The sequence below is a fragment of the Lineus longissimus genome, chromosome 4 (genome assembly GCF_910592395.1).
Source record: "Lineus longissimus chromosome 4, tnLinLong1.2, whole genome shotgun sequence".
Taxonomy (NCBI): domain Eukaryota; kingdom Metazoa; phylum Nemertea; class Pilidiophora; order Heteronemertea; family Lineidae; genus Lineus; species Lineus longissimus.
In genome coordinates, this window is record NC_088311.1 from 22,360,019 (window position 1) to 22,382,138 (window position 22,120).

The 22,120-nt window shown below is 39.2% G+C and overlaps 1 protein-coding gene across 7 annotated transcripts; it reads left to right on the top strand.

Annotated features, from left to right (window-relative positions):
* The first annotated feature begins 272 nt into the window (after positions 1-272).
* Positions 273-21,708, top strand: LOC135486851 (serine/threonine-protein kinase MAK-like). Of its 7 annotated transcripts, none has more exons than XM_064769956.1 (19): positions 273-311; positions 1,020-1,365; positions 1,738-1,792; positions 4,667-4,788; positions 5,524-5,603; positions 6,510-6,642; positions 7,662-7,833; positions 8,132-8,299; positions 9,249-9,581; positions 9,770-9,939; positions 10,348-10,377; positions 10,962-11,018; positions 11,624-11,680; positions 13,632-13,697; positions 14,437-14,555; positions 14,894-15,007; positions 15,525-15,608; positions 15,854-15,980; positions 18,664-21,708. In XM_064769956.1, the coding sequence occupies exons 2-19, from the start codon at positions 1,265-1,267 to the stop codon at positions 18,677-18,679; spliced, it is 2,004 nt and encodes a 667-aa protein (XP_064626026.1). In that variant the 5' UTR covers positions 273-311; positions 1,020-1,264; the 3' UTR covers positions 18,680-21,708. The 7 variants fall into 7 exon arrangements, with proteins under 7 accessions (XP_064626026.1, XP_064626025.1, XP_064626030.1 ...); XM_064769955.1 differs by lacking the exon at positions 6,510-6,642 and adding an exon at positions 6,986-7,118; XM_064769960.1 differs by lacking the exons at positions 6,510-6,642; positions 15,525-15,608 and adding an exon at positions 6,986-7,118.
* Positions 21,709-22,120: the final 412 nt, after the last annotated feature.

Genomic DNA, 22,120 nt, shown 5'->3' on the forward strand with positions numbered 1-22,120 from the left:
TACTTTAAAGCTGATGAAGCGGATGGAAAGACAATGAAAACATGTGTCCAATGCAGTCTATTTGGTCATCCTGATCGTCCTTCCTCTACCCGGCAACAAGACAAGCAGGTCCACTGTGTGTGGAGTGTAGTCTAATGACGCCCAGAGGCATCTGATTCTAAGACTTTTGGTTGGAGTCACAACCAATGAAGACAAAAGTTGATTTCGTTTAGTTTATATTTTCGTCACCAGATGTCACTGAGAAAAGTTGCATACTTATAGGAATTTCATGACGTCATCAAAATATGGGCACAAATGAAAACATGGAGACGGTAAGGTTCTGAAAAAAAAAAGTGATAAAAGTGCTAGTTTTACGAAAGTCTGAGAGTTTCAGACGTTCATAACTATTTCATTCAGTGAACCACTTATATTCCTACATAGTTGTCAAGTACTATGGTAATACACGCCTTATCTTTGGAGAAATCGGTCCCGTTATTCGGCGAATCTGAGATTTTTGACAGTGTTTATGTTGTCAACCATCCAGCCCTGTACATTCGTGTACATTGATGTACAGTAGAATAAAATCATACACTTCACTGTACATAAAAGTTGGGAGGGGGGGGGGGGGTGTTATTGTGCCTTCCATTCGGCATGTATTTATACTATGCGAGGATTTAGGCCGAGACCTATATGATACTGATAGGCGTAGGCGTAGGCCTACCCATTTTTTGTGAGCTTCAAACAATTATTCATACCCCCAGACCTTATTGACACTGACAAGGATTGAAGGAAGGATGAAGGCGCAGCAGGGGCTGGGGCAGGGCACAGGCTACAGCAAATACGCACACTTGGAACAGCAGAAGGCCTAGGCAAACTTCGGGCTTCCATAAGCCACTGGCACTGGGACAGTCACTTCAGTGAGAAGCCAATGAAAAGCAGAATGAATAGAGAAAACATATCTATTGCCTAGTTCACTCAGGGTAGTAATTTGTGAGATTTCCTTGAACCTGTGAATGTAATCAATCTTCTTTCTTTTCCAGATTTACAGATGGCGGACTAGATAATGACGAAATTCATTATAGGCAAAATGTTCCAAAGAACTTCGTCAATTGTGTTATGATGGGTCCATCTATCTATTCTATATGGATTAAAAAGTGAAATAGGAATATTTGAATAAAAGGAAATTTACTTTTTATAATTCTTTGCTACTTAGGATATTCATAGTGCCGCCAGGACTATCCTGTGTGTGGGTCAGCCGAGAAAAAGGAGAAAAAAATCCAGCCTGATGGATCGCTATAACGTGTCAAAGCAACTTGGCGATGGGACATACGGAAGTGTGCTGTTGGCCATCACCATTGCTGGTGGGGAGAAAGTGGCAATAAAAAGGTTAATATCACAGAGGAGTATGAGTCGTGTGTTGGTTGATCCAGGGATTATTTGTGGTGCGATCTAGAAGAGAGATTGGTACCGGTAGAGAAAATGGAGGAAGAGTCCTCAGGTCCTCAGGTTTTTCTGATATTAACTTGAATTTCTACTGCACGGTACATGAGCCTGCAGCATCTGGTTAAATATTAACCAAGTTTTTGGTGTATCAGTCAATGGATTTGAAGGAGAGTGGTGAAAGCTTACTAGTACATGTAGATGTAAAGTGTCATGAATTTCATTCAGGTCCTAAGCAGCGTCCACTGGGGGGATCCACTAAGGTTTAAAATCATCAAAGTGGAGTTGTGTAACATAATTTTGTCTTCAAACTTTCAGAATGAAAAAGAAATATTACAGATGGGAGGACTGTCTAAGTCTGAGAGAAGTTAAGGTAAGCAAGTGTGCTGTTTTGATACCTAAAGGCAAAATGCATGAAAGGCACAATGTACAAAGGAGGCCTTTTATAAATTCGACAGACACTGCTCATGCTGTTCCTGACATGACATGAGGAAAATGTAGTAAGATGTTTACCTTACAGTTTAACTGTGTTAAAATGTGTCAATGTCAGGGTGTCGGGGTGTTTGGTGTCTGTCAAATAAGATTTGGTGTATGTCAGTGACAGGCACTGAGGGGGTCAAAATGGAATCTTACATGTACATGTGACTATGATGACATGAACACTATACTATGTACAAGGTACATCTCCTAACAATTTGTAGCCATGACAACTTACCAGAAAATGAACTACGTACATGTACCAACTATAGTGAGATGATCAGATTACTTCTTGTCATGATTTTCTTTGGACATACATGTAGGAGTTTTCAATTGCTCAATTTGTCCGTGATGTGGCAATCATCTTGATGTGGTCAGTGCTTTTAACTTGCAACAGGCATAAGAGACAGCAGGGCATGGATTGATAGATGACAGCAGGGAATGGGTACTTATATTTAATCTGCCAACCATGTGAACATCTTTTGCTCCATTGAACTATGTCAAGAATAGCGGCTTCTTGTGTTTGTGGATAGAAAGCCATTGTCTATGAAGATTCCTTCAGACAGCACCAGGTTCTGCTATTGCTGGCTTGGACTGGCCTGCATCACCACCAATTGGCTTGAGCAACTACTTCAAAACTCTAGCCCACTAAGAGGAATGCATCACATTCATTTTCTGTTTGTTGGATTGGGCGAAAGCGCATGACTTTTGTGTTTTGTTTAGTATAAGGTCTAAAGATGTATCATTCGTACTCATGTGAATGATTCAGAATCAGAAGCACAACCCATCACACTAATAAAAGTATACTGCTGACCATGAATCTTTTATCCACCATTAAAAAGCAAATGTTGTTAGCAACTGTCCAGCAGTGGTTGAAAAATCAATGCTGGTACTGAGAGCTACATTTGTAGTGCACGCTACAATGTGGTTGTACAGAATGTTCCATTGATTGGCTTGGTTTTCTTATTGGCTGTTTGCGGCAAGGGAGACCAAATGAAGTACAGTTATTATGTCTTATGCATGTATTGCTATGGCCATGTTGTTTGCTGTGTAAACGTATGTCTTACAATGTACTTTATAACATTGTTTTCATGTGGACAACACAAGATTCTTGTGTAGAATATAAAACCTAATTAGCCCTTTTTACATCATATACCACTGTACAATGTAGAGACATTTCATGGACCAAAGAATACCACAAAAAATTGGCTCCCAAATGCCCTACATGTAATTGAAAATACCAGGTCAAAACCCAAAACTTTATGTTACCATGGGCTTGGAACTAATGTTGCTGCTGAAAAATATCAGAATGACTGGCAAAGCACAATGGTATTTTTCAAACGTTACTTTAGCTTTAGTAAGACTATGCCTACCCTGAGTCAGTAAAAGCCTACAGCAAATAATTGGCCGGTAGATATGTAGACCATTCAATGATATGTTTGATTTGAAGGCATATAACTTTCAGAATGTTTTTATAAAGAAATATGCTTTTGGCTAGATGTTAGGCAGTGAATTTGCCTGGTAAGACTCTGCTCATATAACTCTTGTATAATTTCAAGCAATATTTGTTCAAATGCCATTTCCTTCTGTGTGCCAAAAAAGGCAAATTGGCTCGACTTCATAAAAGTATGTCGATCTCATGTGTGTCTCGGGAGTGAACTCTGTGGCTTTATGTAAAAAAGTTAGGCAGTTTTAAACTCTTTATAATTGAGTTAAAGGTGCCAATACAACAGAAAAACAAAGTTATAAAATTTCCTAAGGTCAGGCACAAAAAGGCGATGTTTTTTCCAGACACTGTAAAAATGTCCTTTACAGTGTCAGGAAAAACATCGCCACGGATGTCATAGGGCATCAACATCAACATCAAGGATAACACATCCTCCCGTTGCTGTAGCAACTGCAAGACGAGGTTCCGGTACCGCCAATGTGACAAAAGAAAAGCCTATAGATCATCCATGTTGAAAAGTCGATACCGAGCACAGTATAGGCTTTATGTCTATGTGAAGCCAACATATCGAAGGATTATTGATATTTCAAGGCCAGGAGAGAGGGCCCTGGTTTAGCATTAGTCATTATGGCTTAAATAAGCCTAAATTGAAAGTTACAATACATTGACAAAATGTGGACAGAAAAATATGCAGGAGCACAGCCTTAGAGTTTTTCCACCCAGCCTAAAAATTTAATGGAAAAACACCTGTGTAAGCAAAGACAGCTTAATTCTAATTTCTGAAAAGTTCCTGACTATTTCTCATGAATACTGATTGTTACATATTGTCTTTGTTTGCAATTACCATGGCAACGAAATTAATGGGATAATTGGTCAAGATGTACCCTACTTCAACATGCAGAATTTCCAGGGTTTTAACAAAATGATTTACTGCTCTTGAAATGAAACGGTTTGCTCTTGATTGATGAGATTGGCGGTGTAGTACAGAATAAAATGATTTTAAAGAATCTCTTTGTTTAGATTTGTATGGGTAGTGCAGAGGTGCTTGGCAACTGTTGCTGTTAGTCTATGGTCGGAAATTGGCTGTAAAATTAATAATGACGTATCTGTAATGACAATGCATGCACATTTATTTGCAAGAATTCATGACTTTGTCTCTCAGTTTGACTGAGATGATCACTTACCTGTTTTGCTTGATGCAATAAGCCCAAATCACGGAAAGCCGGCTGGGTCCAAATGTTGTGATTGAGAGGCCTGCCTAGGCATAAACGAATCCTTATATCAAAATTTACTAATCGTTTCATTTCGTTTCTTTCTTTTCAGTCGCTTCGGAAACTTAAACATGCCAACATAGTCCAGCTCAAAGAGGTCATACGAGAAAATGACCAGTTATATTTTGTGTTTGAATTCATGAAGGAAAATCTTTATCAAATGATGAAGGGACGGTGAGTGTTATTTGGAAAATCAAGTCTCACAGGCCTCGGGGCTATAAAAAAACCCTCAAAGTTATACATTGAGCCGAGTTCTCCATTTTTTAAAGAGAATTGTGTGAGGAATCATCCAACTCTTTGAACATTTTTGCATGTGTGGCCTTTAATAAGCCAGTGCCGTCACAAATGTGCATGAAATAAAGAAATGATAGGTAAATATTGCAGGTCAGCCTATTACATTCTGTCCAGCTAAATTTGAAAGTAAAAGCAAAAACTTTCAGATGAAATGCATCAATGGAATCGTGAGCTTATTCTTTTCGCTATCCTTGGCCTACCCCAAGGTAAACAGTTGTACTCTGGGCTTATTGGAATTCTCTGTGATATTTGACGGGAGTAAACAAAGAATATGGACAATAGCATTGGTTGAATAGTGCCTGTCTTGGGTGACATGACCTGTGGCAGAAATGCCAACATGATGGGTATTTTGATCGATTATTCCATAGTATACTGTAAACTTCATTTTCTTGTCGAGTTTTTAACTTAAAAAGCTACATCTCTCTATCTCTCTATCTATCAATGTATCTCTAAACCACATATTTATAGCGCCCTCATCACTCCTATATTGGGCCGTTCAAAGGCGCTTCACAATAATTCTAATGCTCGTAATGTTCGTGGAAGAGGTGGGCCTTGAGTAGTGCCTTAAATGCTGTGATAGAGTTCTTTGAAATAATTTTCTCTTTTCTCTTTCAGGGATAAGTTATTTCCGGAGTCGACGATTAGAAATATAACCTACCAAGTATTACAAGGGCTAGCGTATATGCACAAGCACGGTACGTAGCATGTTGCCCTTTATCTTCCTGGTTGTTTAAAATGGGTCAGTTGTTGTGTTAGGTACATCAACTTCCCTTTAAATGTTTTCACTGGAACATTCTGTAAATCAGCCAGGAGCTGTCGGGGCTCTCCAGATAGGTAATGGTTATTGGTATGACATTGACAATACGCTACCAAGATCCATTGATTGGCTCCTTATCAAGTTTGGAAGTGCCTTACAATCAAAAACAAAGTGCAACTGGAAAAAAAGAAGTGATAGCTATGTATAATGGTTTTCCAGAAGTCTGTTATTCCTGAATTCTACTGGGGGAAGGGTTAACTGTTGTACTGTTCACATCATGCATATGTACTTATAATCATGTACATGTATCAGATCAGATGTATGCAAACTCTCATTCAACTATGGATATAAATGCTTCATTGTTTAAACTCTGCTAATCAATTTTCAGAGTCATTTAATGATTTATTGATAGTCTGCATGTTATCACGCTGATCGAACATGAGCCACTGGTCTCTGCGTCTGCTGTAATACTTGTGGCGATTCATTGATTTATTGAGAGTTTGCACTCTCTTCGAACATGGTCCAGTGGTTTCTGCAAGTCTTTGAGTCCTTGTGTTTTGTTCAAGTGCATGCATTGCATTGATTTCTTGTCATCACCGTCAACATCGCCTGATCGAATATAAAAGGAACTGGCGAAACTACCGCTGTGTAGCTCTGACTACAATATGATTACATTGTACATACAGATAGTTTTCCTAATGATAAATGGGATTTTGAATAATGTAATGACTGGTAAAGCTCTGGTGACGATATTGAGGGGTGACCTTCATTAACAAGGGTACCACCATTTGCCTTGAACTTGTTTGAAGTGAATACCTGTCTGCTCATCAAACTTTTTTTGTAGGATACTTCCACAGAGATTTGAAACCAGAAAATCTCCTTTGCTCTGGCGTAGAACTCGTAAAAATCGCGGACTTCGGTCTTGCACGAGAAATTCGCTCACAGCCTCCGTTTACAGATTATGTATCGACCAGATGGTTAGTGAAGGCGTTTGCGTATTCAAACAGACATGATCTCATCCTGTAGGGGGCGCAGCAGAATACTTTGCATATAGTCATAGTGGAACTAGCAAGTCACTCTTTCTCTATGTATACTGCTTTTGGTCCAAAATTCGTCATAGAATCTTTGTGGCTTTCGAAATGTTTTCCTAGGAATTGTGCTGCGCTCTCTATGGGTCTGAGATGTATCTGTAGCATGCTTTAAATGCTTTGGGAATGTTACCAACATTTTCACCTCGACGTTGCCCCCCCCTTGTTGTTTTCTCTAACATGATTTCGGTGTTGAATTACACTAACCATAACAATGCTTATTTGATTGTAGGCTATTTTCATCGAGACATGAAGCCGGAAAACTTATTATGCAGCGGCCAGGAACTGGTGAAAATAGCCGACTTTGGTCTCGCACGAGAGATCAGGTCCCGGCCGCCATTCACAGACTATGTCTCTACAAGATGGTTAGTGTTTTGTATTGATAACTCACTGCAACTGGGTTCTGCCAGTTCTCCACATCATCAAGCATTGACCAACTATCGCATTTTTACACAATGCTTCCTCACCTGACATAACAATGCTCATTCCTCTTGACTAGACTCGCTCATTATTTTAACCGATACTAACCAATGTTCACGTATTGACTTAGATTATCTAACTTTAATGTTTAATTTTGCTACAAAGTACAAGTCTACTTGTATATTTCTGACGACAGTGTTTTCGTGCATGTGCATGCTTGTCACAAACTCTTCAACGTTTCAGAAATTTTCTGGTTAACTTTAATAATGTCTGCTGCCTCTTGAAAAATATACATTCAGAGGTAATGGGGACGGGGAGTGCAGAAAACTAACTCCTGATGAAAGAATGGCCTTTCGGAGAGGTAAATCTACCTCATTTTGACGAGATATGCTGTCAGCACATTTTTTTCAATGAAGTTAAGTTTTATTGAAAACTTTCAATTTTAAAAAGAGAGTTTTGTTAATTTTGTGTTTCTTCATCTTGTCTAGGTACAGAGCACCCGAAGTTCTCCTCCGATCAACGAGTTACAACTCACCGATTGATCTGTGGGCATTGGGAGCAATCATGGCTGAGTTGTATACGTTACGTCCCCTCTTTCCTGGAAGTAGTGAAATCGATGAGATATTCAAGATATGTAGCATTCTGGGTACTCCAAGTCGGGTGAGTGGGATCTGAAATTCAATTTTGTTCTTTTCAAAGTTTCTATTTTAGTCGTGTCAATTCATGACGTCAGTGGTGCCAGTGCAACACATAAGATCAAATACTTGAGCATGTGCTCCAGAATTGCACAATCAGGGACCCAGAGAGACTGGTCACATAACCTTTGTGGCTGCTATGAAACTGAAAGAATAAAGATGGCCTAAATTGAGCACAGAAGAAAAAGAAAAAGTAACACTAAAAACTCTGGATTTCAGTTCAGGTTTAATCAACATTTTCTAAAGTCAATTTCATTTTGCAGGCCGATTGGAATGAAGGTCACCAATTAGCTGCTGCGATGAACTTCAAGTGGCCCCAATGTGTTGCAACGAATCTTAAGTCAATTATACCGAATGCTAGTAACGATGGTATACAATACTTGAAGGACTCCATGGCGTGGGATCCCAAGAAGAGGCCCACTGCAGCGCAGGTAGGTGGAGTGTTGCTTGGTGAGGGAGTGAACCCCCCTGTCAGGATAGGCCTATATAGAGGGTCAAATGCATTCTCAGATGTTCTCAGGATAGAGGTGTGAAAGTCTTGGGTGAAGTCCCCAAGAGTATTCAGGAAAACTGTTCTTGTATCATGTCACTGGAGATCACGAGGGCAAGTAAAATAAAAACTTGTTTCTCAATCCTGCCCACCCTGATTTTGAATGTCGCCCCAAAAAGATTTATTTCTTTACATCTTGCCACCACATAACGATTCTTTGTGCTTATTGTCAAACTGGCTCAAATAAGTCTCAAAATACTTCCTACAAAAAAGTGGATGGAGTATTTTTAGAACCCGGTTCTTATCTGAGTCTAATCTGATAAACTGTTCAAACCTTGGTTTCAATTCTCCCAGGGGAGAATTAAATGAATGGTCTACAATTATCTTAATCCGCTTTTCAACAAGGTATTATTGGTGGTTGTATGCCTACATGTTGGAGTGTCTACATGTAGGCACAACAGTGATTCTTCTTTCTTGTTTTGAAAACCTTCCAATTGTAACACTTTAAGATTTCTTAAGCTTAGCTTATCTCTACACTGTATAAGTAAGTACTGGGTGATTATGAGATTTTGAAAAAAGGAATGAGAGATGAGATAATTTTATAAGAACTTGAAATACAAGAGATGTATCAATGTCACTGTTAAGGGAAGTCAGGTGACTGGTAGAGATAGAGGTTCCTGCGAAAAATACCGTAGAATCTCTCCTTGGGACTGACAAGTGCTGTCCTCGATAGAAAGGTGTTCTGATTACAGTGGTTTAATTGAATAGAAATGACCAATTCAGAAAGAAAACAAATGTCCCTGATAGAGTGGGTGTACTGCTTACAGTAGTGTCGGCTAAGTTTGTTCCATTAGTGAATATTGAAAAAATCTTCCGATTCATCTTTCCAGTCCTTGAAATATCCCTTCTTCCAAGTTGGCCAGGGCCTGTTTCCGTCCCAACCACAGCGACCTCAACAACAACAACAACAACAACAACAGCAACAACAACAGCAGCAGCAAAAGCAGCAGCAGCAGCAACATCAAGCACAGTCCATGACGCAACGACAACCACTGACACAGAAAGCACCGGTGATTCCGATTGATTCGTCACCGGCTCGAGCATCACCAGTTGTCGCAAAGGAACCGGTGCAACCTCAACGACAGGCGCATAATCTGGAGAACAAGAATCCTCTCTTGCCGTCAATACAGAGTAAACAGACGGGCGCAAATAAACAGCAGACGGTAAGATGGCTTTGCAAACAAACAACAACAAGATACGTGTTTAGGAGCAAAAAAGTGCAATTGCTGTTACACACAATAGAAATGAAAAATGCCGTGTGATGAACAAAAGAAATTGACCTGTCTTAACTCCCTGAACCAAGGAAAAATCACTAATCTTAATATTTTGACACGTATAAAACATCTTTCAGGATTCGTATGGGTACCCAGTGGCGGGCAAGAAGTCCGCTCCAAGAAAACGATGGGGGGCATCCGAGAGCTGGGACGATTGGGACGACTTCGATGCCAATCAATCGATGAACAAATCAAAGAGGAATGCAGCAGTGGCGAAAAAGAAAGATGAAGATGATATCTTTGCTGGGTGAGTTTGTGTTTTTTGGCGGAGGTGTGTGTCGACGAATCACTTGATTAGTGTTGATGTTCCCTTCAGGTTTCTGTACCCACTATCTCCCATTTCTGATCAATAACATTTGTATTTTTCTTCTTAGTCTTGATCTGGTTCGAAAGTTCTATTGATCCTCTCAATTCACATCTGGTTGTGAAAAGAGGCAAGGAATAGAATGTCTTGCCGATCGTAAGGACAAGTATTATGGGTTGTTGTTTCCAATTGGGATGTTAAAAAGTGTGTTTCTGTGCTAGCCGTCTAAAGCTTTCTGTTTTGACATCATTGAGTTATTCGTGAGATCGTTTGGTTGGGAGGGGGGAGGGGAGGAGGGGCAGTGAATACGCGCCATATTAAACATTCAACTTCCATTATTGCCAATTGTAGACGATCAGCAAGGAGACTGTCGTTTGATTGGTAAGGTGTTCCTATTGTTTCCTATATTTGTGTGTTTGGAATTTGCTTTTTGGTGGGTCAGGTTGGGCCATGTTAAACCTGTCGTATGAGCGTAAAGGTGGCTGGTCAGATGTCTTGGTAGAAGCTTCGAATTTAGGGGCATTTGTGCTTTCCAGTTAAGTGTGATTAGTAGGAATTGACAAAAACTAGGATGTAGTATGTGCATTTCTCCTCAGTTTGTGCTTCTCTAATCTGCTTCATAGCATTGAGTCAGATCGGGTTGACCATGTTGTATCGGTGCACATGCATGGGTAGTAGGCAAGGAGGATGCCCGTAGTGCACAGCAGTGGATTTCATTTCAGGGTAAAAAACAGTTTTTTGGGGTAAACACGATTCATCATCATCAACATTGACTTGTTTTCATCAGAAACTTCAAAAAATCTTCTTCTCTGATTAAGCTAATCATCTTTTACACTAATTCTTTATTCTCATTATTATTTCAAGTAACCATAACCACGGAAACTTTCTCCCCAACCCCTGTGTATAACATTTAGTTTGTCTGTCTTTTCTGTGTGTCTAACTGTATGGTAACCTTCCATTTCAAGCTTTAACAAGCCAAAGAGACACTCCATCACCAAGAAAGATGAAGATGACATCTGGGGGTAAGATTTGTTACTGTTTCATCCCAAAATGTGCTATCAACACTAACATCTGCATTATTGATAGGATATTTCCATTACCGGTAGTCAATAACTGGTGTGGCCTGTTGTTGATAAAACTGTTTTGCTTACTGTTAAAGTAAGTTTTTGCACATAGAATTAGAAATGTCGTATTGGCAGAAACTCGGCTCCCATAGGCAGCACTGACTATCAAGTAGGGTAAAACGATGACTGCAATGTCGTCTTTGAAGATCTCATTCAGGATCACACCGTCATTTGAGGTCAGCATGACCTAACATCGCTGATGGCTCTTTTCTGGGACCAAAATTCATTCAGTTTATCAATCAAAAAGCATGCTCTAAATTGATTTTGCTGTGAGAGATGTAAGTATTTACTCTCTGTGACACTGACAGTGATTGAAAATTTGATAATGTATCAACATTTTTTGATATTTCTGTCATTGAAGCTGGACACATTTTGAAAACTGACTGGAAATTAATGTTGACTTTATCTGAAACGTTGTCATACCCTAGTTGATAGAAGATTTGCCAGCATAACAAAAGAGCTATTTATGCTTGTACCAAAGTGTGTGCTTTCTTTTCCAAAAGTTTTAGCCAAAAGCCTCGGAATCAGAATAAGGTACCTGCTGATTATCATTTCCCTGGGTAAGATCATGTTCATTGTATAAAGCATGTTCGGCATGACGCTTGTTGTAAATTCATCTTTGCTCACATCTGCATTTTATCAATGCTTGCATCTATGTTATATCTACCCTCGCATCTTCACCGCCACGAATCTTCTTGATAATTTTATTGCTCAGGGTCAAGCCCACCATTGCTCAGGGTCAAGCCCACCAATTCTCCAGGAAGTTTTTCTTACTGCACACGGACCCAATATCCCTGTCTTTCTGAGTTGTACCTCTCCCCTGCTTTTAGATTACATTGTCATTTCTTTTTATTTTTGTTGTATGTTCAGTTACTCTTATTCATACAAAATGCCACAAACGTGAGTCAAAAAATATCTTATGCCCAGTTTGTTAACTAATATTAAACTGTGCAAAATCAATCTTTGCCTCTATCGGAGTAACAGTTGCATATGTTGCGGTCCATTTCTGTAACCTAAATGGTCTGTGTGTTGACCCTTTATATTTCAAGATGTGCTAAAAGAAGGAAGCAGAGAAACATGTTAACATATATTGGCCTAACTGCAAAATAGCCGGGACAGTAGTAGCTCTGTACATTATGTACACTCTGTCCCTCTGTTCATTATGTACCGGGTACACATTCCTATCATTTGGCACAGAGTGTCCCGGGTATTCTGCAGTTGCTCCGCGTTATTTGGGGCAATGATGCCATGCACGGTGTCATGAAACTGGTTCTTTGTCATATCAATTTTCATGCATCATAATGACGCACTGGACAGAGATATCAGTCCACTGTTGCAAACAGTACGTTGCTTTTGGTTTAGCTAGTTTGTGCAGTTCCAAGTTGTTGTAAATGTACAATGTAATTATGTAGCGGTAACAATTGGATTTCTGTTTTAAATGGAAATAAATATATGTATGGAATTATCAACTCAACTACTCTTTTATCATCAAATAAAAATCCTGCATGGAGTGTTTATTTCACTCTTCTTTCCTAATCTTAAGAGTGTTTTGGTTGATAAATGTTTGACAAAAGTAACGAGTAATCATCATCGATTTGACAACTTTTAAACATTAACTGTTTTCTTACAGCGTCTGCCCGTCCTGGCACAGACCTGTTGGGACCTTCCCAGGTTACGCCAGGACAAGCTACGATCATGTTATCCCTAAATTCTTGGCTAGGTAACAACTTGGATCAATTGATACTGTTATTTTATGCCAACATTTTATCAAATTTTTCTTATGAAAATTTTGCCATTTTCTAAAGGTTAGCTTTTGTTATTTCAGAGAAATTATTTTTCCCTTGTGTTTAGTGCCTCGGGGAGTTTGAAGGGGGAGGGACATAGTCTAGATTGTAGGAGATCAGTAGTTATGAGAGGGATGTCCACGACACAAACACACTCATTTGATTATGCAGACATTTAATAGCAAGCTTATGTTTTGAGATTTAGCATTTCTGGATGTCGTGATGACGCACCTGGTTGCAGAAAGAGACAATGTAGTGCATATGGCTCATCTAGCGTAAGGTCGTCCTTTGCTGTGCGGCTGCCTGTTGACCTGAAAATGTTTCAAATGTATATCAAAATTCCTACATTTAGGTTCTGAAGAAAAGCAAAATCAAAATATAAACCATAAGCTTGCAAAAACCTTACGTTGTTTTCAAATATTTTCAAATATTTTCAAATATTTTCATCTTTCTTCATGTATTGTATGGTCATTTTCATACTTTTATAAAATAATTGCCACCGTGACCGTTTGAACTTTTGCGTCATATGTATTATTTCTAGCAGTGACAACCGAATGTCATATCAATTGTCTTTAATGAAAGTTATATAAATCACGAAAGTAGCACTAATAGGGCGAGACATTATCTAGAACTCCAGGACCAGCCATAACAGAGAGTGTCCTCCTGACCATTGTGAGTTCATGAAATGATTCATAATTCATAACACTTCTGATATTTTGTTTTCAAGCTATAATAAGCCAAAGCGGCCGTCAATAACCAAAATAGGGAACGATGACGACGATGATATATGGGGGTAAGGTGGACGCTTCACCTAAATTTACATCGCTTATCTCGCAAGATAGCTTAACCTCACTTCTATTTTTGCTTTTGCCTCTCATACTATTTGTGGTATGCACATAAAGCTTACATATCAGTCAGAACTTTACTGCACGTGATATTTTGCTATGTCGGGGGTGATCAACAAATTCTGTTTTATTTGTGCTTAGGGCCATGCTGGTGCTGGATATTCACATGTAAGGTGGTAGCTTAACCAAAATTTACTTCGCTTACCCACATTATTATAGCTCTACCTCTCTTGTTTCGAAATTCCTGAAGTCCTTTAAAATTGCCTAAGCCCGCTAGCTTCATGCAGTCATATACTTAATACCCAGCTTTGCTGTTCAACTTTGTGGCCAGACACTGGATGGTTGCATGATGTACATAAAGGTGGATGCCTCATCAACACTTACATTGCTTACCCTGCCGTATCGTATCTTTAGTTTTTGCTATAATTCTAGCATTATTAGCCAGGAAACCCTCGAGATTGTTTTGATCATAATACATCTTTTAGTTTACTTAATTGGTCTGGCTTTGCTTTGCAGCTGACAATGCTTCATGTTGTACATTTTGTACTATTTCACCTCAGTAACCAGGACACCTATCTTTTTGTCAGTCCCAGGGATATCCTTGGTGGAGATCAAGGTGCTACTGTGATGTTGACCTGTGAATAGAAAGACCATGTCATGACCGTGTCATCTTTCTGTTTTCTCTAGGTTTGCTAACGAGAAGAAATCGTCCACGAAGAATCAGCCAGGTCGGGTGAATTCTGGTCGGTCATCTGGGAACTCCTCCGCTAAAGCACACTATATGAACAAGGCTCGTTATCTCCCAGGTAGGTAGAGGGGCTGATGAAGCCATTTCGATTGTGAGGTGAGGGAGGGGGCTTCTCGACATAGGTCAGGTCTCGTGGGTGTTGGACTCATTATGAGTGCCACAGCAAACGTAAGAACCCATCCTAAAGAAAATATGCCATCAAAAAAGTTGGGGATTTCACGCTTACAGACAATTGAGAAAAAATCGAATTGAAAGGACTGTTGAAAGGATTGACACAGATGCTTAATCAAGAGCACTGAACCATAAAGTTGCAATTTTTCATTTCCACGAAATAGCAAATAATTCCAAATTAACAGAATTTGCTTTAATCTATTCCCAATTGTTGTCGTCTTGCAGGTATCAATGCACGGGGTAGTGGCCACAAGGATAACTCACCTAACTCGTGGGGTTCACCCATGGGCAAGCAGACGGGCATAGGAGGCATATCGTCATATCGGGGTAACAACCAAGGTATGTGGTGGCACCTAGTGGCAGTATGGGTCAACAAGAGCTGATAGGCATCTGAAGGACTAGTTCAAAATTTCCAAACGAGTCACAAAACCTGTCTTACAATTGCAATGAAATTACTAATCAATCTTAACAGACAAAAATATCAGCTCTGATGACCCTGGTGACTATTCTGTTGTATTTTGTGCCTCTTGTGCAATATCTGTTATAGGTGTGTACTGTTCTTGAATCTGTTGTTGACACCTGCTCATACTGATCCTGCTTAAAGTAACAGTCACTGTCACATCTGCACATTGTACAGAAGACCAAATCTATAACTGAGCAATGATTGTATCATTAGATCAGTAATCTTCTCACCATTTTGTGTTCACGTTTTGACTCTGTTTTTCCTCGAACTGAGAAAAATAAAAGAGTTTGCAGTTGCTCTGTAATCACTGATATTGTATGTGAAACATGTTCACCTGTTTCTTTTATCTTTTTTTTTTTTTTGTTGTATTTTGTTTTGTTTGGTTTTTTGTAGGTGTCTCAAATTACGGTCAGAGTTCAAACGCTGGTTATGTCCCCTCCTTCCTTAGTAATGCCAACACTAATAAGACTACTTCAAGTAAGTATGGTCAGCATACAAATGTATGATCTTAAAAGTGCTTTGAATACCCCCTGAATTGTCCTGAAAGTATATCATCATTTCTTGGTTATTGTGTTCACATTCTGTCGTTCTTTCACGCACATTGTTTTTGATGTCCAAATTTCATGAATCAGCATTGTCGACTGCCATAGTTTATCATTTCGAAGCTAAGGTGCGCTAAACCAAGAGGGATGTTTTATGAAAGGGATGTTTCCTTGTTGCAGATTACAACCCGGGCAGTTGGAAGCGCGCGCAGCCGGCGCCCATGTCATTGAACAAGAACTCCGCCAACGTGAGCAAGCCCATCGGCGCATCGACACAGGTGGCTGGACGCACAGACTGGGCTGCCAAGTAAGTACTTCTGCTCAGTGCTGAGTGCCGGTTCCATAACTCAATGAGGATACAAATTGAATGGTGGTATTCTCAGTCCATTGGGGAATAGGAAGTGAAATATATGCCATTCTACTTTGGACGAATGGGGGAAAGTCGTGGTCTTCATTTTAATCACTGTAGCCTCAGAAACCCTTAATCAAATGAGACTATGCAGAATTCATTCTCATCTTTCGAGAGCCTGATTTAATCAATTTTGATGACTGATTTATTTTGCATATATAAAAAAAACAATTGAAAAATCGTATGAAAATATTTTCAATCTGCCTATTTAACCAGGGGTTTGGATCATCAGAAAAGACGACAATCTAACCTGGGAACTAAAACCAGTAAAGGGTACACATTCTTGTTATCTATTTTTCAACATTTAGTTTATGTTGTTTACAATTACATTTTCAATTTGGCTGTTACAAATTCGGGCTTTACAAGACACTTCATGAATCCTGATTGCAAAAGTTGAGTTGCTGTTATGGTTGTAGTCTAATTTTCAAAAAGGGCAGTGCATGCAGATGTATTGGTTATGTAAAGGTCCTTGCATGCTATGAGTTTAGATCAACCGTTGTACACAAAATGTGTTGACACCAAATTAGTTGTCAGTAACTCAATCACAGAACTTATCATGAAAACCAGACTCACATACATTCATTGTCTCAGCATGCATCATGTGGTACTAGTATTATACACGGTGCACTTTCAAAATGTTCACTTGGTGACTGCAGACTGTCATTTGAATGCTGGTATCTTTTAATACAATCTTTAGTTGATTTTCGTAGTAATAACATCTTGGACGAAGTGTGCTGTGTGATATTCTTACCTTTTAGATATGCATGAGTGCTCTTTCTCGACTTGAATTCCAAGAACTGAAAAGAAATCTATAGTTTTCCTTATTTAATGCTTCTTTTAGTGTTCAGTTTCAAACTCGTTTCGAAGAACTCCGATTTTTCTATGATGTTCAATTCATAAACAATATCGCAAGCCTGAGCACAATACCTTTATCATGCCTCAACATGTGTTAGGTGCTGACCACATGAAGAGGTTTTCCACTAAAATGAGTATTATAATAGAGTGCCTCCCTGCCAGGCTTCTGGACAAGGTGCAGTTCTTGGCTGCCCCTGAATGGTTCACAGACATTCTATATTTATAAACTGTCTGTGTACACTTGCGGTGCATGCTGTGCCCTTTGCAAAGGAACTATGCAGGTGTATCTATGAAGCTCACCCCCCCCCCCCCCCCTCCTGGCTTGTTTAAAGAATCATCATTAGTCTGCTTTTTGGTCAAATTCAGATTGATCACGAAGCCATCTGCTAACAATTGGATGAACTTTTAAAAGACGTTGAACGATGTCTTCAGCACTTAAAGAGTTAAGTCTCGAACTTTGTGCAAACGGCTTTGTTGTGACTTTGGTGTGAATCACTGAATGCATAGAAGCCTCACATTTGTATTTTTGCATTTGATACTCGTTTTGATTTGTATTCCAATCACCATTAACCGATTCCTGCCCTTCCTTCCCCAGAGGCCACCTAACAGCAGTTGGACGCACTAACTGGGCGTCGAAGTAAGTCCGCACATCTCGCACTTGATCAAGGATTCGTGCATGATTGATTTATTCACTGAAATATCGACTCACGTTTGTAGTGTTCATTTCTTTAGGGTGTCTCATGGAAAAAAGTCAATGATTTCAAAGTTTGTTATACTGCCGCTAATGTGTATTAAGTTGAGAAGCTTGACCCTGTTTTCAGATATTATTCGCATTTGGAGTGTTTATTCTTTGTGTTACTTGAAAGTGCAGCTTGATTACCTGATACATAATCATATTTTCATGATTACCCTATCCTATGGTGTTAAAAAATACATTCATTTGTGTTATAAGACACACATAAAGTACCGGTTATACTATGAGATCGGTTGGGAGCCATTGCAGATTTCAAGATGGCTGCACCTACCTTACTAGTTGGGAAATTTCCCTGGCGTTTGTGAAATCCTGATTTACAGTGCAGTATAATGAATTTGCAACAGCTCCTAGAGTATCCATCTGTCTTGAGTTCTTCACTTAAACTCTGTCCCTAATACACATCATTCTGTAAAAACGAGGTAGCCTTGCTCCCTCGTGTCACACTTCACCAGAACCACAGTACTTGTAGATGCAATTGATGGGGTCTCTGCCCCACTTTTGACCCTGTACTATTAGCATGAAATAGCAACTATACCTTGGTAAGAGGTGCTGTCTTCCAAGCACAAACACGTATCCAGAAAGTTTGATCACAGTAGGAAAAGTTTCACTCACCCTGTTATTTTCAGCTAATCAACAGCAAGGACTAGTCTTTTTCCCCACCCATGGAGTAGACTCATGTCGAAAGCGTGAACTACTTACCCTATCCTAATTGTACCACTATAAGTTCCACAGAAAAAAGCAGTTGTTACAATCTTCCATCAGCCTGTACTGTGCAAGTGATAGTGCACTTGGTGCTACAATACAATAACAGTGCAGTTTGTCTTATCTTTTTTTCTCTCGCTTTTTTTGCAAATTTTGCTTCAAGGTGTTGGCTTTCATAACTGATAGTTTTTCTCCAGCATTTTAATCAGACTTTGATGTATCACTATAACTGTTACTCATTCTAACCCCTCTATCGGATTCTCTTTACAGGTACCTAAAGTCTTGAAGTCCAGTCCAATAAGAAGTCTGGTGCCGAGAATGCGGGATGGTCACAAATAATAATAAAAATGATTGCCTGCAAAAAAAATTAGGAAAAAGAGACAATTTAAAAATAATATCCATGACAATAGGAGGAGCCAGGAGGTCACATGATATGATTTACAAAGAAATAAATCCTTCCATGTAAAAATAAATATTAAAGCCGTCCGGATGCTTTCTTGAATATGACTTGACAATGGATTGGTCATGCTGATAGAACTTTGACCAGATGCCTGATATATTCTTTGGCTTGAGTAGAGGACGTCTCAAGCAATGTTTGACAAATTGTAAAGAAATGATTCCGACTGATTTTGCTGTCCAATGTGTCAATGTGTGCAGTCTGTTTTTCAATCAGTTGGTATTATAGTGGTGTCACCTGTAAAAGCACCCATCAAGGTTAACATTCTCAAATTGTTCCGGCCATTTGTACTCTGTGGTGATGAGCACATCATAACTGTGTGAATTTGAATCCTTGTTGGAGGAGGAACTTAATGCGCCAATGTGAAATTTGTGAATTTAGAAGATGGCTATTTTTGATAAATGATAAAACCTTGACGAGTGCAATTGGCTGCATTTAGGATTTCAAAGTGACTTTGAAATACCAGTAAAATCCGTCCTGAAGTTCGCAATTGTATGTATTTTTTAAGCCTTTCACTGTGTCAAGTTTAACTTGATAAGCCCGGGGCAAGAGTGATCCCTTCCTCGTGTGCTACTGTGTACCCACCGAATTTTCGTATGATATGCATTGTCGAATATGTCAAAATTCACAAGTGTCACATCACTAGCAAAACAAGTTATGGCTGTCTGCTTCAGAGAGCTTTAATAAGTTCACTTGCCTGCGCTAGTCTGCTGTTGGTTACCGTCACTGGTTTCCTCGGTCAAAGGACACCACTGTGATCAGCGAACTGTGGGGCTCTATGCCAGAACTCCCTAAGAGTAAAACAGCAAACGTCCTTACCTAAAAAGATTAGACTGTAGGTGCATCTCAAAAACTCTGAATGCTGAAGGTGAGTACATGTAGCAGACGTCCTATTGTAAATATTGCTACAGCACTGTTCACGTATGTGTCGACATCAGACTGAAATGACAATTTTGTGATGTAGACGTCACATTTTTTGTGGATTTTATTGTGAGCTCAAATATGGCAGGAGTAAAATAGTGTCACATTGCTGTTGTTTTGAAACGAGGCCTATATTTTGATTCATGTTTTTTCAGGAAAATGTAAACATTTTTGTCCATTGCTTTTATGGTAGTGTAGTTCAGTTCTACCCATGCTGGAAAGCTCTTTTTCCATCGGGAAGTAACTATGCCTACTCAAAGGGAACTTAACAAGAAGGCCAAAGCTTATCCTGTACCCATTGATGGTGTTGACTTAAATTGAAACAGTGATTTTGTTCCAACTCTGAAGTTATAAAGTTAAATGTTCTGACTTCTTTCTGAATGTATGTTAAGTTCATCCATGAATCAACAGTGAGGGTACATTTCAAAGAGACAAGCATGACTTTGGTCTTCACAGGTTCAAGACTCCATTGAATAGGCATTGCATTTCCTGATGTATTTGTTATAGTTTCTCTCGTGGGATTCATTCAGGAGCTGTTTGTCATCTTGAAGTTGGCAGCATACATGTATGCTCATGTATGCTCTGTACATGTGATGGAAGGTGTCACTTCTAAAGCGGGGCAATTTTACACTTCAAGATCTTTGTTGATTCATTTTGCAGTGTGGGGAGAGGAAGGGGGGATAGTGTAGCTTTAAAACTGGCAGATTCTGCCACGTCTGAATTTGATCTTTTTCTTCTCAATTTGACATGTTTGAATGTTTTCCCTTTATTTGTATATTATGTTAGATGGTGGTGGTTTTCAAATTTGAAGACTCCCATTTCGAGACTGTGATATTTATGTGGGTTCAGGCAGATGATAATACTTTGGACCACAACTCCCTGCCAAAAAACATAAGAACATTCAAGCAGATTGATTGGCTGTGTATCTAACTTTGGGGCAGAGGGACGAATGTCGGACTACTGTTCCATTCGGTTTCAAAATCAATTAAAGTAGTGCCTTCTGAATCACCAGAATATAAAAGGGAAAAAATTAGATTTTTTCCAAAAAAAACTTCCATCTGCCTGGCCCAGTATGTTTATATATGTCAGTATGACAGACTTGTACATACATACTATGTAGATACATGTAAATGCACTGTACAGTAGATTTTAGTTCGAACAACTGGAAATTTATGAAGAACTCAATTATACAGTAAATGATTAAGATGGTGCACATTTTTGATTGATTGAATTTGCATGTTTAGGGCTGCAAAGATGCTGTTCTACAGAGGAAAATTTGTCGCAGATGGTTCTGATGGCTTACTGATCACCAATGAAGATTTCACCGTGTTCATAGCTTTCGACAAAACTCTGAAGTGGGATTGTGCATGTACATGCTGTTGTGTGTCACCAAAGTCTTGGTTCATTTTTTCCCAATGAATGTCTCAGCAGCCCTCATGTTATCTGTTTTGGTGAAGGATGTATAATTATCAGAGGAGAAACTCATTTTTGATTAGTGCCAGATGAGTGAATATAGAAATCTCTCATCTTGTTTACACCCATTTGAAGTAAAGCTCACTGGAAGCAATAATTATGAGTGCATAACATGAGAATTTTCAAATAAAAAAATTTTTTTCTCCAAAAACTGTTTTTGTTTAGAAAAATCGTAAGAAATTTGCAATCCACCACCGATTGCAGAGGTATTAAGAGGCGTGGTTAACAGAAATGGGTTCACATGGCTTGAAGTTGGTGTCAGATTGGTGACTCTGGGAAATTTCTTGACCTCCCTTGTCTTCTTAGGCTTATTTGGTCTCCATGTTCCCTGAATGCACTGGTAGATTTTCATTTTGACCATCGTTTATTTGTCTTTGATTGAAATGTGCACCTGCTACTGGAGATTTGCTTCAGTTAATGGAACACAAGAAAGAGAAATAAAATGATATTTTATTTTGAAAAAAGACTTCATTGTTTGTGATAACGGTAGAACTTCTCTAATAAGGACACCATAGGGACTAACAAATGCTCTCTAAAACGGATTTACTGTACCTTGAACAGAAGAAAGTTGAAGTTGAGGCTGGAAGAAGAGACAGAAAATGATTTTGAAAACAACTGACTCCCCTTTGGAAATCCTTGGGAAGCCCATAAATACCCTTTTTCAGATACATGGTACGCCCTGTTCGAACATGGTACACCCTGTAGCGAGATAGCACATCTAACAGAGACAAGGCACACACAATATAGCATGGTACACCATGTGGAGAGATGGCTCGTCCAGTAGATACCTGGTACACTGTCACAACAATGCCATACAGACAGCCTCCGTGTATTCAAAAAGTTCTGTACCAAACCCATATCAAGAGACTATGGGCA